Source organism: Perca flavescens, chromosome 19 (assembly GCF_004354835.1).
Source record: "Perca flavescens isolate YP-PL-M2 chromosome 19, PFLA_1.0, whole genome shotgun sequence".
Classification (NCBI taxonomy): Eukaryota; Metazoa; Chordata; class Actinopteri; order Perciformes; family Percidae; genus Perca; species Perca flavescens.
Window position 1 is genome coordinate 9,359,857 of NC_041349.1, and position 12,500 is coordinate 9,372,356.

At 43.3% G+C, this 12,500-nt stretch overlaps 1 protein-coding gene across 2 annotated transcripts in view; it reads right to left on the bottom strand.

The window, feature by feature from the left end:
* Positions 1–12,500, bottom strand: part of txk (TXK tyrosine kinase) — a 37,023-nt gene that overhangs the window by 20,724 nt on the left and 3,799 nt on the right. The window contains exon 2 of one of the 2 annotated variants that reach the window (XM_028563961.1): positions 8,785–8,985. In XM_028563961.1, coding sequence (XP_028419762.1) covers positions 8,785–8,797 — 13 coding nt within the window. In that variant the 5' untranslated portion in view covers positions 8,798–8,985. Of the gene's footprint in view, positions 1–8,784; positions 9,064–12,500 lie in introns of both variants that reach the window. The other variant, XM_028563960.1, reaches the window with a different exon arrangement.

Genomic DNA, 12,500 nt, shown 5'->3' on the forward strand with positions numbered 1-12,500 from the left:
GCATTTAACCAATACTTTTCCATGACTTTTTCCATGACTTTTTCCATGACTTTTCCCATGACTTTTCCCATGACTTTTTCCATGAATTTTTCATGACGTTTCGCCAAATTTCCATGACTATGTGTTCCTGAAAATGTCGGTCGACATTATACAATCAGAATATAAATCAGAGTTAAAGTTTACCCTCAGAGGTTTAACTATAAAATGAATGACAATGTCTGTGGTTCATAGTGGGATTCTTAATATTGCTCCCCGAATACAACGCTGAGGTTAAGACGACCTGAAAATACATTTAGTAATCACATATTATTATGTTGTGTTAAAAATAATTCCACGACTTTTCCAAAACTTTCTGGGTCTTTTTAGGTTTTCAAAACCTTTCCAGGCCTGGAATTTTCATTTTTCAAATTCCATAACTTTTCCAGGTTTTTTCAAAACGTATGAACCCTGATAAGTTGATTGACAGGGAAATCGATCAATCGCTGGGTGTGCAAACTTGACTCAAACTGCCTGCCTGCCTGCCTGCCTGCCTGCCTGCCTGCCTGCCTGCCTGCCTGTCTGTCTGTCTGTCTGTCTGTCTGTCTGTCTGTCTGTCTGTCTGTCTGTCTGTCTGTCTGTCTGTCTGACTCTCTCACGGTTGTTTCGGTTGAACAGTTGTTGTGGTTTTGAGTAGGAGGTCTTTCTCAGGAAGTAGAGTTTCCTTTTCTACAGAACTAACACTCGTTCGTTCTCTCTTTGTCGGCAAGCATACAGTGTGTGTGCGCGTGTGTCTGTGTGTGTGCGTGGGTCTGTGTGTGTGCGTGGGTCGCTTTCTGAGCGTTTGTTTTAAATATGTGAGTGCGTGTGTGTCTGTGTGTGTGTGTGTGCGTGCGTCTGTGTGTGCGTGCGTGTGTGTGGGTCGCTTTCTGAGTGTTTGTTTTAAATATGTGTGTGTGTGTATGTGCATGCATGGATAACATTTTGAGCGTTTGGGCATAGGCGGAGTTTGACATTCGAGCCAGGGGGGGCAAAAAAATAAATATAGGTTTATTTTTTTAAGCAGATTTGAATTTACATTGTAACAATTTAAAACCTCGAGCTTAATTTAGTTAAAAAAAGAAGTCCATAACACATATAATTCTTGAGCGACAGGGCAGGCACAGACACAGCCGCTCTGCTGCTGCGCAGGCTGCACGCTTCTCTGTTCACAACGCTGCCTGTTCTGCTTAACGTGAAAAAGGTTAACGTGGTTTAATGTACCTCAACAACGATCACTAAATGTATCATGGCCATATCTTATGCCTGTCAAAAGAACTTGACAGGCTATGGCGAGGAAAAAGCTTGTACCTAAACAATGATCAATGATTACCAAATGTATCTCATATTGCTCCTCATAACCACTGAAAACTGTCAAAAAAATCTAACCAGAAATGTGGTGATGATTGATCGTTGTTTAGGTATATTAAACCACGTTAAGCTTTTTCATGTTAGGACTTATAAAGCCCATGAGAACCGTTGGGAGTCAACCAACAGCTGCTCCGCTGCCCCGCTGAAAATGTGAAGCAGAAACGCTAAATGTCAGATAACGTCCATAATAATTGGACTTTGGGTTCTATTTTTTGACAGTTTTCCGTGGTTATGAGGAGCAATATTAGAGAGAAATTTGGTGATCATTGATCATCGTTTACGTACATTAAACCTGACCTGCGCGAAAGAGAAAAAAACGTATGCGTCATTGTACCCAGCACTTCTGGAAATGTACCTCCGGATGCGTCTCTGTCCCCAGCACATTTCAAACCAAACTGACGCCCGTGGGCACGGCTGTGTTGGAGCACAATAGACAGATGGTGGCAGAATGCCCCGACACTTAAATTCAACTAACATGTAGCTAGGTTAACAGTGAACAATCAGTGTTGGACCTCCAGTCTGTTGAAATGCCTCTCCAAACGCAGAAACCAAGCGCAATCGCACCATAAAACGTTAAGAAAAAAGATCAGTATTTTGCCGTAATCCAATGACATGAAAACAAGTCATCCACAGCGATCAGTAGATTCACAAACAGAGTCACGGTGTATCCAGCAAGGCCTATACAAGCGTCCCATTCACCAGTCAGCTCCAAACAGGTGAACGAGGTGAACTTCGCCGTTTAAATAAAAGTGGAATAAAAAGTATCAAAGTCCAAATCTACACAAAACGCTCATTCAATTAGTAAGCTGACAGCAAATTTATATACATGGCATTTAGGCAACCTTTATTGTAACGTTGGCACGGTAAGATGTCCCGACTAGTGCAACAAATTATTGTTTTTTGCGTCGACAATGGTCTCAGGTGAGAGGCAGAGCCCTGAAAAAATATTATTTTTACCAAAGCAGTATATGAAATCAGATGCATTACTTATCCCCATTTAGTTGTTTTGTGTTTTTAAAGTATTTATAAAATATCTGGTTATGTCAGAAGTAATTATTCCACTCATTTTTGAAACAATGCAATTACCCGTTTCAGCTACCAGGGGGGGCAGTGCTCCCCCTGGCCCCCCCCCCGCAAACTCCACGCATGCGTTTGGGTTAAATATGTGTATGTGTGCGTGCACGTGTGTCTGTCTGTGTGCGAGTCGCTTTCTGAGCGTTTGTTTTTTCAATATGTGCGTACGTGTCCGTGTGCGTGCATGGATCACTTTTTGAGCGTTTGGGTTAAATGTGCGTGTGTGTGCGTGCAGCATGTCACCCCGTTTCTCTTGATGTGTGAGTTTGAAGACGAACACACGAACACAACCTGCGGACCGATGCTCGTCGTGTGATGTTCTGCCAAAATAAACGCGCTCTCTTTCTCTCTCTGATGTCTTTCGATGGCTACGATCTTTCGTCCACAGGCTGATTGAAAACTTAAGATTAGTTTTTGATTTTTTTTTGGGATGAAATGGGGACAAAGCGACGTCGCATTTCTGAACATTTCATGAGAGAATCAAGAGGATTTGAATGGTTGTTGAACTTGGGGTGAGATTTACTTCCACAGGTGGAGTTACGTTGAGCAGTCAAGTACAATTTTGAGCTACTTTATTTCATATACTGTATTTCCATTTTATACAACGTTAAACTTCTACTCCGCTCCATTGTGTCTGACAGCTATAGCTACTATATGATGCATTGTTCTTATCAGGTCTTATTTTCTTAAGAAAAACACCCAACCCGTTTTCAATGCAAACGTATATCTTTTTTTAAATAAACCTTTTTAATCTTATTCTGTTTTGTTTCGAGACAAACATCTAAATAAAAAAAAAAAAAAAAAAACGTGAATTTAAATCGACTAGTACAGTGCGAACAGAAAAGCTGGGAGGAGAACGGAAACCGCAAACGTAAAAGATATATGCAACGTCGACGGTTATTAATACGTCATATTACAACGTATTTTTTGGACTTTTTTTGTATGTAAAAGGGAGTGTAAATTACATTATGCTCCCTTATTACAAATTACAGTGCAGTGCAATATTTGTTAAGAACACAACATGGCTTTCACACCTGCAAATAAAGTAGTGCAGCTTGGGCCGCATTTTTCTGTCCGAGCCCGGCCCGAATTAAGATATTTATGTCCAAGCCCGACCCAGTTAAAATCTTGTTTTCTTTTCGCTGGTACCCCCTTTTCCCCACCATGGCAGAGCTGGTGCTGGTTCGGAGCCAGAGCCTGTAGTTTCAAAATCGGTTCTTTGCTTTTTCAACCACCAAAAGCACCAGCTCCGAACCGGTAAAAGTGGTTCTTAAGTAGCACCAAATCATCGCTGGGCCTAGAAGTAACAACCGCTTACTGCGGCTGGGGGGGTTGGAGGGGGGGGTGGTTACCGTAACCAGGGTGGGAAATTAGCTCCCGCCACCAGCCAATGGCGGGTACTTTTTCAAAGTGGCGGGGTGACTTTGCCTTGTATACCAGCCACAGTGGCGGGTGGATTGTAAAACATTCCTTGTAACGGATTGGACAAGCTTTAGTCAAAGAATGCTGTTGCTAAGTAACAATGCACAATGCTCATAGGAGTCGCGTTACGTTACTACTGATGAATCCCCAACATTTCCAGATTTTGCAGTTTCATAATTAAAAACATTCAAATTCCAAAATATCTTTATTGTGAAGAACTTACAGGAAATGAAACCGTTCACAGCCGGGGCTTTGACTGCGCATTTTCCGTCAACTCCAGACTTTTGTCGAGTAGTTTTCAGCGCTAGTCCGTTGACACCAGTTCAAATCTTGTTTTCTTTTCTCTGGTACCCCATTTTTTCCACCGAGGCAGAGCTGGTGCTGGTTCGGAGCCAGAGCCTATAGTTTTTAAAATCGGTTCTTTGCTTTTTCGACCACCAAAAGCACCAGCTCCGAACCGGTAAAAGTGGTTCTTAAGTAGCACCAAATCATCGCTGGGCCAAGAAGTAACAACTGCTTACGTCAGTGGCTGGGGGGGCGGAGTTACCGTGACCGACAAGACAAACAGAAACTTGTGACCAAGAGCCTGGGTCTGTCCGAGGTTTCTTCCCAAGAGAGAGTTTTTCCTCGCCACTGTCCCACTGCTTGCTTTTGAGGGAATTACTGTAATTGTTGGAATTGTTGGGGCTTTGTAAATTATAGAGTGTGGTCTAGACCTATTCTATCTGTAAAGTGTCTCGAGATAACCTATGTTATGATTTGATACTATAAATAAAATTGAATTGAAACCGCCAGTTTTGAATTAGCAGATAAACCTGATGGACGCGATTTAAACAACAACAACAACAACAACAACAACAACAGCAGTGGTCAGAGGAAGAAACAAGCTGCTTTTTTGCACTATAAAAGGCGAGCCGCGCGAACACGTTGGACGCGGGCGAGTTTGGACGCCGATGTCGGTCCGCAAAACCACGAACATCGATAGCAAAGCAACGTCCGCCATTGTCGATGGTGGGTTTGTGTTTGCCGCCGCCTACAGCGCTAACGTTGCTGGGAAAGATGAGACGTACGTCTACAGTGACGTAAGACCTGGCTCTGTGCCGGCTCTTTAGCTCTATGGGAAAGCTAACCGGTTCTTTTGGAGGCTCGTCAGTGGAAACCAACTTCCGAACCGGCTCTAGCTCTGAACCAGCACCTTGTCCTTGTGGTGGAAAAGGGGGTAGTGACGTTAGACCTGGCTCTGTGCGGCTCTTTAGCTCTATGGGAGAGCTAACCGGTTCTTTGGAGGCTCGTCAGTGGAAACCAACTTCCGAACCGGCTCTAGCTCTGAACCAGCACCTTGTCCTTGTGGTGGAAAAGGGGGTAGTGACGTTAGACCTGGCTCTGTGCCGGCTCTTTAGCTCTATGGGAAAGCTAACCGGTTCTTTTGGAGGCTCGTCAGTGGAAACCAACTTCCGAACCTGCTCTAGCGCTGAACCAGCACCTTGTCCTTGTGGTGGAAAAGGGGGTAGTGACGTTAGACCTGGCTCTGTGCCGGCTCTTTAGCTCTGTGGGAAAGCTAACCCGGTTCTTTTGGAGGCTCGTCAGTGGAAACCAACTTCCGAACGGCTCTAGCTCTGAACCAGCACCTTGTCCTTGTGGTGGAAAAGGGGGTAGTGACGTTAGACCTGGCTCTGTGCCGGCTCTTTAGCTCTATGGGAAAGCTAACCGGTTCTTTTGGAGGCTCGTCAGTGGAAACCAACTTCCGAACCGGCTCTAGCTCTGAACCAGCACCTTGTCCTTGTGGTGGAAAAGGGGGTAGTGACGTTAGACCTGGCTCTGTGCCGGCTCTTTAGCTCTATGGGAGAGCTAACCCGGTTCTTTGGAGGCTCGTCAGTGGAAACCAACTTCCGAACCGGCTCTAGCTCTGAACCAGCACCTTGTCCTTGTGGTGGAAAAGGGGGTAGTGACGTTAGACCTGGCTCTGTGCCGGCTCTTTAGCTCTATGGGAAAGCTAACCGGTTCTTTTGGAGGCTCGTCAGTGGAAACCAACTTCCGAACCGGCTCTAGCTCTGAACCAGCACCTCGTCCTTGTGGTGGAAAAGGGGGTAACACTAATGACCCGTGTACGGTTGTTTGTGTGGAAAGCCCTTCAAGCTTTGATTAAGCAACTGTAGGAGGGCATTCGGAGACGTCAACAGATGAGCACATCAGCGCACACGTGGGCAACGAGCGCACCTTAACCCTTTAAGCGCCAAAGTCGCAAAATTGCGACAGGACGCGGTACTGAATCAAACAGCTGTTTTCTCCGAATAGAGTGTTGTGTATATGTAATTCATACTCCCCTCCACTAGTTGGCAGACATCCTGTACTGAGACCTTAGCTCAGAAATACGTCATGCTTCAATGCAAAATGTTCGAGGAAATCCCATCCAAACGTAACTTTTTTTTGTCAAAAGCGACTAGCGACTTTTTCTGGTGTTATTGGAGACTTTTGAGGTGTTTGGAGACTCGTGAAAGCACGTATCGCTCTACAATTACTGTGCTCAACGAGCAGCGGGTGCTGCCGTGAGCCCCCCACCCCCAAAAAAAACCTAACTTAAAAAAAACGCCTACTGTTTACATGAGTTTTGTGGTGTAGTAATAGTTCTAGTTCACGACTTTTTTTTTTTTTTTTTTTTTTTTTTCAAACATTTCAGATAAGTTAAAATAAATTTAAAAAGAAAGCATTTGAATGATGCATTTGCCAATACATTTGCCAATTATTTTAAAATAAAAAATAATGCAGCAGAGTTTGTTTTTATGGACCAATTCTGAAACCTGAGGAATAAAAGCTGCCCCAGATTTCTGAAAGAATGGCCACAACAGAGTACAACCAGACCTAAAAAGGATTGTGGATAACAAAGACTGTCAGGTTTCCCACTGAGTCAATCTAAGTAAGAAAAAAAAACCTATGAAAACTGCTATGTATTATGACTTTCATTAGATCTGGAAGTCACGGTTGCTGTTATAATGTGGACGACTGGACGTGCATGTGTTGTGTGGCTTTTTGCTATGGTGCGTATTTTTTTGTGGCTCTTTATGCTGAACTGGTTGGCCACCCCTGTGATATGTGGACAACATAACAAATGGATGGGGGAGGGGGGAAATCTGATGAAATAGGTTCAACTCTCTTTCAAAATATCAGGTATTTCATGGAAATTACATGGCCGCCACCATATGATGTCATAATATGCAAATTAGATGGGAAAATGTACTCCCTAGAAAACGTTAGGTCATTCTCAATATTTGTTTCATTTACACTTACACTGTCTCTATCACAAACCATTTTCAAGCCAGAGACTTCTGAAATGTAGGTGTCAAAACCTAGTATTTTTAAAAATAAAACCTGGCGCCTAAAGGGTTAACACAGGCGCGCACAAGAGGCCCGGTCAACAAACGGGCCCACTGGCTACCTACAGTATATAATAAGCGGTTTTAAATGTAAAATGTTCAATGCCTTTATCGCGCTGATGTGACCGAGCCCGATCCGAACCTGAATGGCATTTCTAAATATCTGTCCGAACCCGGCACGGCCCGTTGGGATCGGTGGCCCGTCGGGATCGGTGGCCCGTTGGGTACCGCTGGGTCCCGTCGGGCTCGATTCGGGTATCCGTCCTCTAGTGTAACGTGCGGACTAGGCCTTCAATCTGTGTCTGGTTAACCTTCCCTTTGCGGCTGCGCCAGAAACAGAACTGAAACTTCTCTCTCAGCTGCTCAACGTTTCGATGAACTCGGCAGATCAGAGGTGTTATTTTTGCAGCTTTAGGCCTCAGTTTCCAGACACACACACACACACACACACACACACACAAAAAAATGTAGACAGTTTTGAAGAGTTATATATATATATATATGAGTGTGTGTCTTGTGTGTGTGTGTGTCTTTGTGGGTGTGTGTGTATATCTGTGTATGTGTGTGTGTGTTTGTCTTTGTGTGTGTGTGTGTCTTCGTGGGTGTGTGTGTATATCTGTGTATGTGTCTGTGTGTGTGTTTGTCTTTGTCTTTGTGTGTGTGTCTGTGTGTGTGTATATATCTGTGTATGTGTCTGTGTGTGTGTTTGTCTGTGTGTGTGTGTCTGTGCGTTTATAAAATGTCAGAAAATGGTGAAAAATGAGGATCAGTGTTCCCCCAAAAAGCCACAGACGACGTCCTCAAATGTCTTTTTCTTGTCCCCAACTCAAAGATATTCAGTTTACTGTCACAGAGGAGAGAAGAAACTAGAACAATATTCACATTTAACAAAGCTGACATCACAGAAGTTGTACTTTTTATTCATAAAAATAGGACTCAAACCGATTAATCTATCGAAACAGTTGCTGATTGATTTAATAGTCGACAACTGATGGGACTCGTCGTTGAAATCGACCAAAAACTGTCTTTTAAAAAAAAGAAATATATATATTACATGATCTTGGAGGTTTCAAAACGCACCGAAAGGGACTTTCAGTTTCAGATTTGTCGGCTGGTTTCAGGTTCTGTGGATGTTTTTGTGAAAAGAAGTTCATACCGTCGACATTTTGGGGACGAGGATCTGAACTAGCGGACGCCCCTTTACGTTTTCATACATCTTTTATCTTTTGTTACACTTACACTGAACAAAATACTGACAGTTTCAGTAGACTAGCGTTCGTCTCACTCTGCTTATTTTGCCATAAATTCACGGTGCGTGTTTTGCGCACGTTCTTCTTTTACGGTTTGTAGTTTTATTTTCCTTCTTTTCGCAGCGGTACGGAGCTGAAATATAACTCAGTCTTTAACATCGTTTGTTAAATCCTGCTGCTGCTGCTTCCAACATTTCTCCTCAAAGTGGCTCCAGTCAGATCAAGTTGAATTATTACGCGTTTAATCTGCAGAGATTGTAGGTAAAAAAGAAAGTACTTACTTGACTGAATCATGATCGACCGTCTTTGCGTCTCTTCGTCTTCCTTGTCAGCTCTTCCTCCCTCCCTCCTTCTAGTTCTATCTCTTCTTCAGATCAGGTTTTTAAGGGCCAGCGTTGATTTCTCCGCCATCAGTGTGCATCGCGGGGGCTGATGTGATGCCACACAGGTCGGAAACCTTGCAGTGTGTGAGCAACAGAGACCTAAAGAGAGCAAGAGCGAGAGAGAGAGAGAGAGAGAGGTGGGTGGAGGAAGTCGAGAAGGTGACAAAGAAGAGAGGACTAAAGACAGAAGAGCGTTGGAGAAACAAGAAGATAGAGATATTATTTCATGTCTGTCTTTGTCGGCTTCAGCCACACCGATAAAGTTTAATTAAAAAAAAACATATCTTACATGTGCAGCGTCTACAGACAGACAGACAGAAAGAGAGAAAGACAGAGAGAGAGACACACACACAGAGAGAGAGAGAGAGAGAGAGAGAGAGAGAGAGAGAGAGAGAGAGAGAGAGAGAGAGAGAGACACACACACACACACACACACACACACACACACACACACACACACACACACACACACAGAGACACACACAAAGAGATAGAGAGACAGAGAGAAGATATAGAGCAGTGGAGAGAGGAAATGAAAGAATGACGTGAATGAAACCACAAAGCATCCGTCTCTCTCTCACACACACACACACACACACACACACACACACACAAGAGTTAGTGACTCCCTAAACGTTGCCACCAAATTCAGCGCTAGTCAATAAAAGAAAATACTGAGATATTTCACGAGGTGAGTAAAAGATTTTGGACCCGTTGGTGGCGCTAGAGGGGAAGTCAAGGATCCCCAAAAATCTGTGAGAGTCGTCCTCACGGCTCCACGGACACTGGTGTCAAATTTCACGGAAATCCATCGAATAGTTGTTGAGATATTTGACTCAAAAACCACAAATGTCAACCTCATGGTGGCACCAGAGGGAAAGTGTTCATGGAACTTCATGGAAAACCTGTCTAGTAGTAGTTGAGATATTTTAAAAAGATCCGATGTGTGGGAATTTCTCCACGTCTAGCGTTGAGATCGTATATCGCAGTCAACTCTCTCGCACCACGCAGTTCAAAGTACGTATTACAGCTACGGTAGCCTTTAGGCTTCAAAAAGCCGGTCTCTTGCTCTTTGCAATATCGTGATCTTAGAATGAGCTTAAAAAAAGTTCTATCTCCGTTTAGGGTAGTTCTGAGATATTGAACATCAAAGTTTTTACATCCCAGCTATTTTGTGAGATGGGACCTTTTTATTTTATTAATAACTAACTAAGAAAATATTTTTTTACAAAAATAACACCACACAGGCATTAATAAACACCTAAGGGATCAGATTATGTCAAAAACTCAATTTCGGCCAAAAGTGGAGATAGAACCTTATAATTCTAAGCTCACGATATCCATTTTCTTTTATCTGGGCAAAGAAGAAGAAGTAGTCTCCTGTTCCTGAAATTTTGGATTTTGAATACATGTGGTCCTCCATGTTTTCCTTCTTCAAACTTGCCACCGCGGCCGGGAAGCTACGATACCCGTTAGCAGCATTAGCAGCCTTAGCAGCAGCTGTGAGTTCATCATGTGACAGCGAAAACGCGAAAGGCGAAGCAGTATGTCCTGTATGTCCCTTACCGGCTACCGTATTTCAAGATCGAGCATGAATATGGAGCATCTACCACCAAGGGGGGTAAGCTTCGCTTCAGAACTCGAACCTCCTATGGCGCCATTTTGATGCTACAACAATATCACCTCACCGTTAGCATCCCATTGACTCCCATTCATTTTGACGTCACTTTGACAGCGAATAACTTTACACCTGAAGCGTTTAAAGACTATTTGTCCATTGTTTATTTCTAAAGAAACACAACAATGTATAAAAGGCTCCATTACCTTGTAGCTCACGTTATGGCTCCGTAGCTGACGCTTTTATAAAAATAGGCTAACGATTGTGTCATAACCACGAGACTTACTGTCACACAGTAGAGGAATTACCGTATAGTACAGGAGAAGCTCACAGGCAGTTTGGACTTACATGAGCTGTTTAGGTTTAATTACTAATGTTAACTAGCATGTTAGTGATCAGTAATTAGCCTGTGTTTATGTTATCTCCTTACATATACCTACACTCTCCGTCTCTGTAAGATTGGGAATGATTGAGATTTCTCTCGGCACAGCTACCAGAAGACTTACAACTTTCAGACACGTTGCTCACGTCACATCTACGTCTACAAGCTCAGTTGGAGGCTGCTCAGTAAAGCAAGAGATCACCGGAAAAGAGACTTCTAATATCCTTCACTGGTCTCCGTCCAGAGACACGGGATCTGTTGGGGAAGTCGTACAGGGATCTTTGATTGTCTTCATGTGTATCAGATTGCCTGTAAGAGCTGTAGCGTCATAATATAGCCAAGTGCGTGTGTGCGGTCACTCTGAAGATGCATATAAGCCCAGTGTTTCCTCTATGTTGATTGGCAAGTGGCGGTCCGCCACGGTTAGATTTCTCCCGCCACGGTATCAGCAAAAAGCCGTCTGTTATGGAGTCGCAGAATAGCGCGGACACGCGCTTCACAACGCGAGTGGGCGTGCATGCCACTCGGAGAAAAGGGAAAAAGAAAAAAAAGAGACAGGCTGTCCGGAGGACCCGGTTGAGATGGCATGTGTGGATCCTTGAGAACTGTAAGTCCTATAGCCTAACTTAACTTAACGGATGAGCACATCAGCGCGTACGGGGCAACAAGCTCACATTAATAAGCTGTTAAAATGTTCGATGTGTTTAACCTCTCCTGGTCGCTTCGTTTCCGACCGTGGTCAGACTCGTTACCTCCAGGGCCGACATTATAACATGACTAACCACTAACTCTGCTCAGGTTACATCTACAACACGTCTGCTTCCTCTTTCTCTAGCTCTCTTCTGCCCACTTACCACCTTAATGCCCACACTTGTTACTCGAGACCACTAGTTACGTTTCTCTGACAGAGACTAGGATTATTACTAAGCAACCAAGATGCATCTTCAACCGCGCAAAAGATTAAAAACAAAACCGCGAAAATGGCCACAAAGTAGGTACACGTGTTTTATATTTTCTTTGCCTTTTGTGTAATGCATATAGCCTAAAAACAATTTTAAATGAAAATACTAGGGCTGCCACCTCTTAGTCGATTAGTCGACTAATCAGTCGTTTTGGTCTTAGTCGACTAAGATTTCTTTAGTCGATTAGTCATTTTTTATGCTTATTCATGCTTAATTACTTATTTCCAAGAAACTTCTGAGCACATTTATGGTAAACACAAGATTTAAAAGTGGTGCTTTTGCAGGATTAATTGTGGAGAAACTCAGTTTTACAGAAATTCTTAGTCGACTAATCGATTAGTTGATTTAATTGACGCAGCTGTGCACTTTGAGAGGTGGTTAAGACTAGAAAAGCACGATATAAATGTAGTATAAATAAGTAATTAAGCATGAATAAGCATAAAAAATGACTAATCGACTAAAGAAATCTTAGTCGACTAAGACCAAAACGACCGATTAGTCGACTAATCGACTAAGAGGTGGCAGCCCTATCGTCAACTACCTTTTTTTCCATGACTAAGACGAGACGATGACGAGACTGCGCCAATGTCCAAAAACGCTGACTAAGACTAAATTAACATGCTTTATTGTTGACAAAAAAAGACGAGACTAA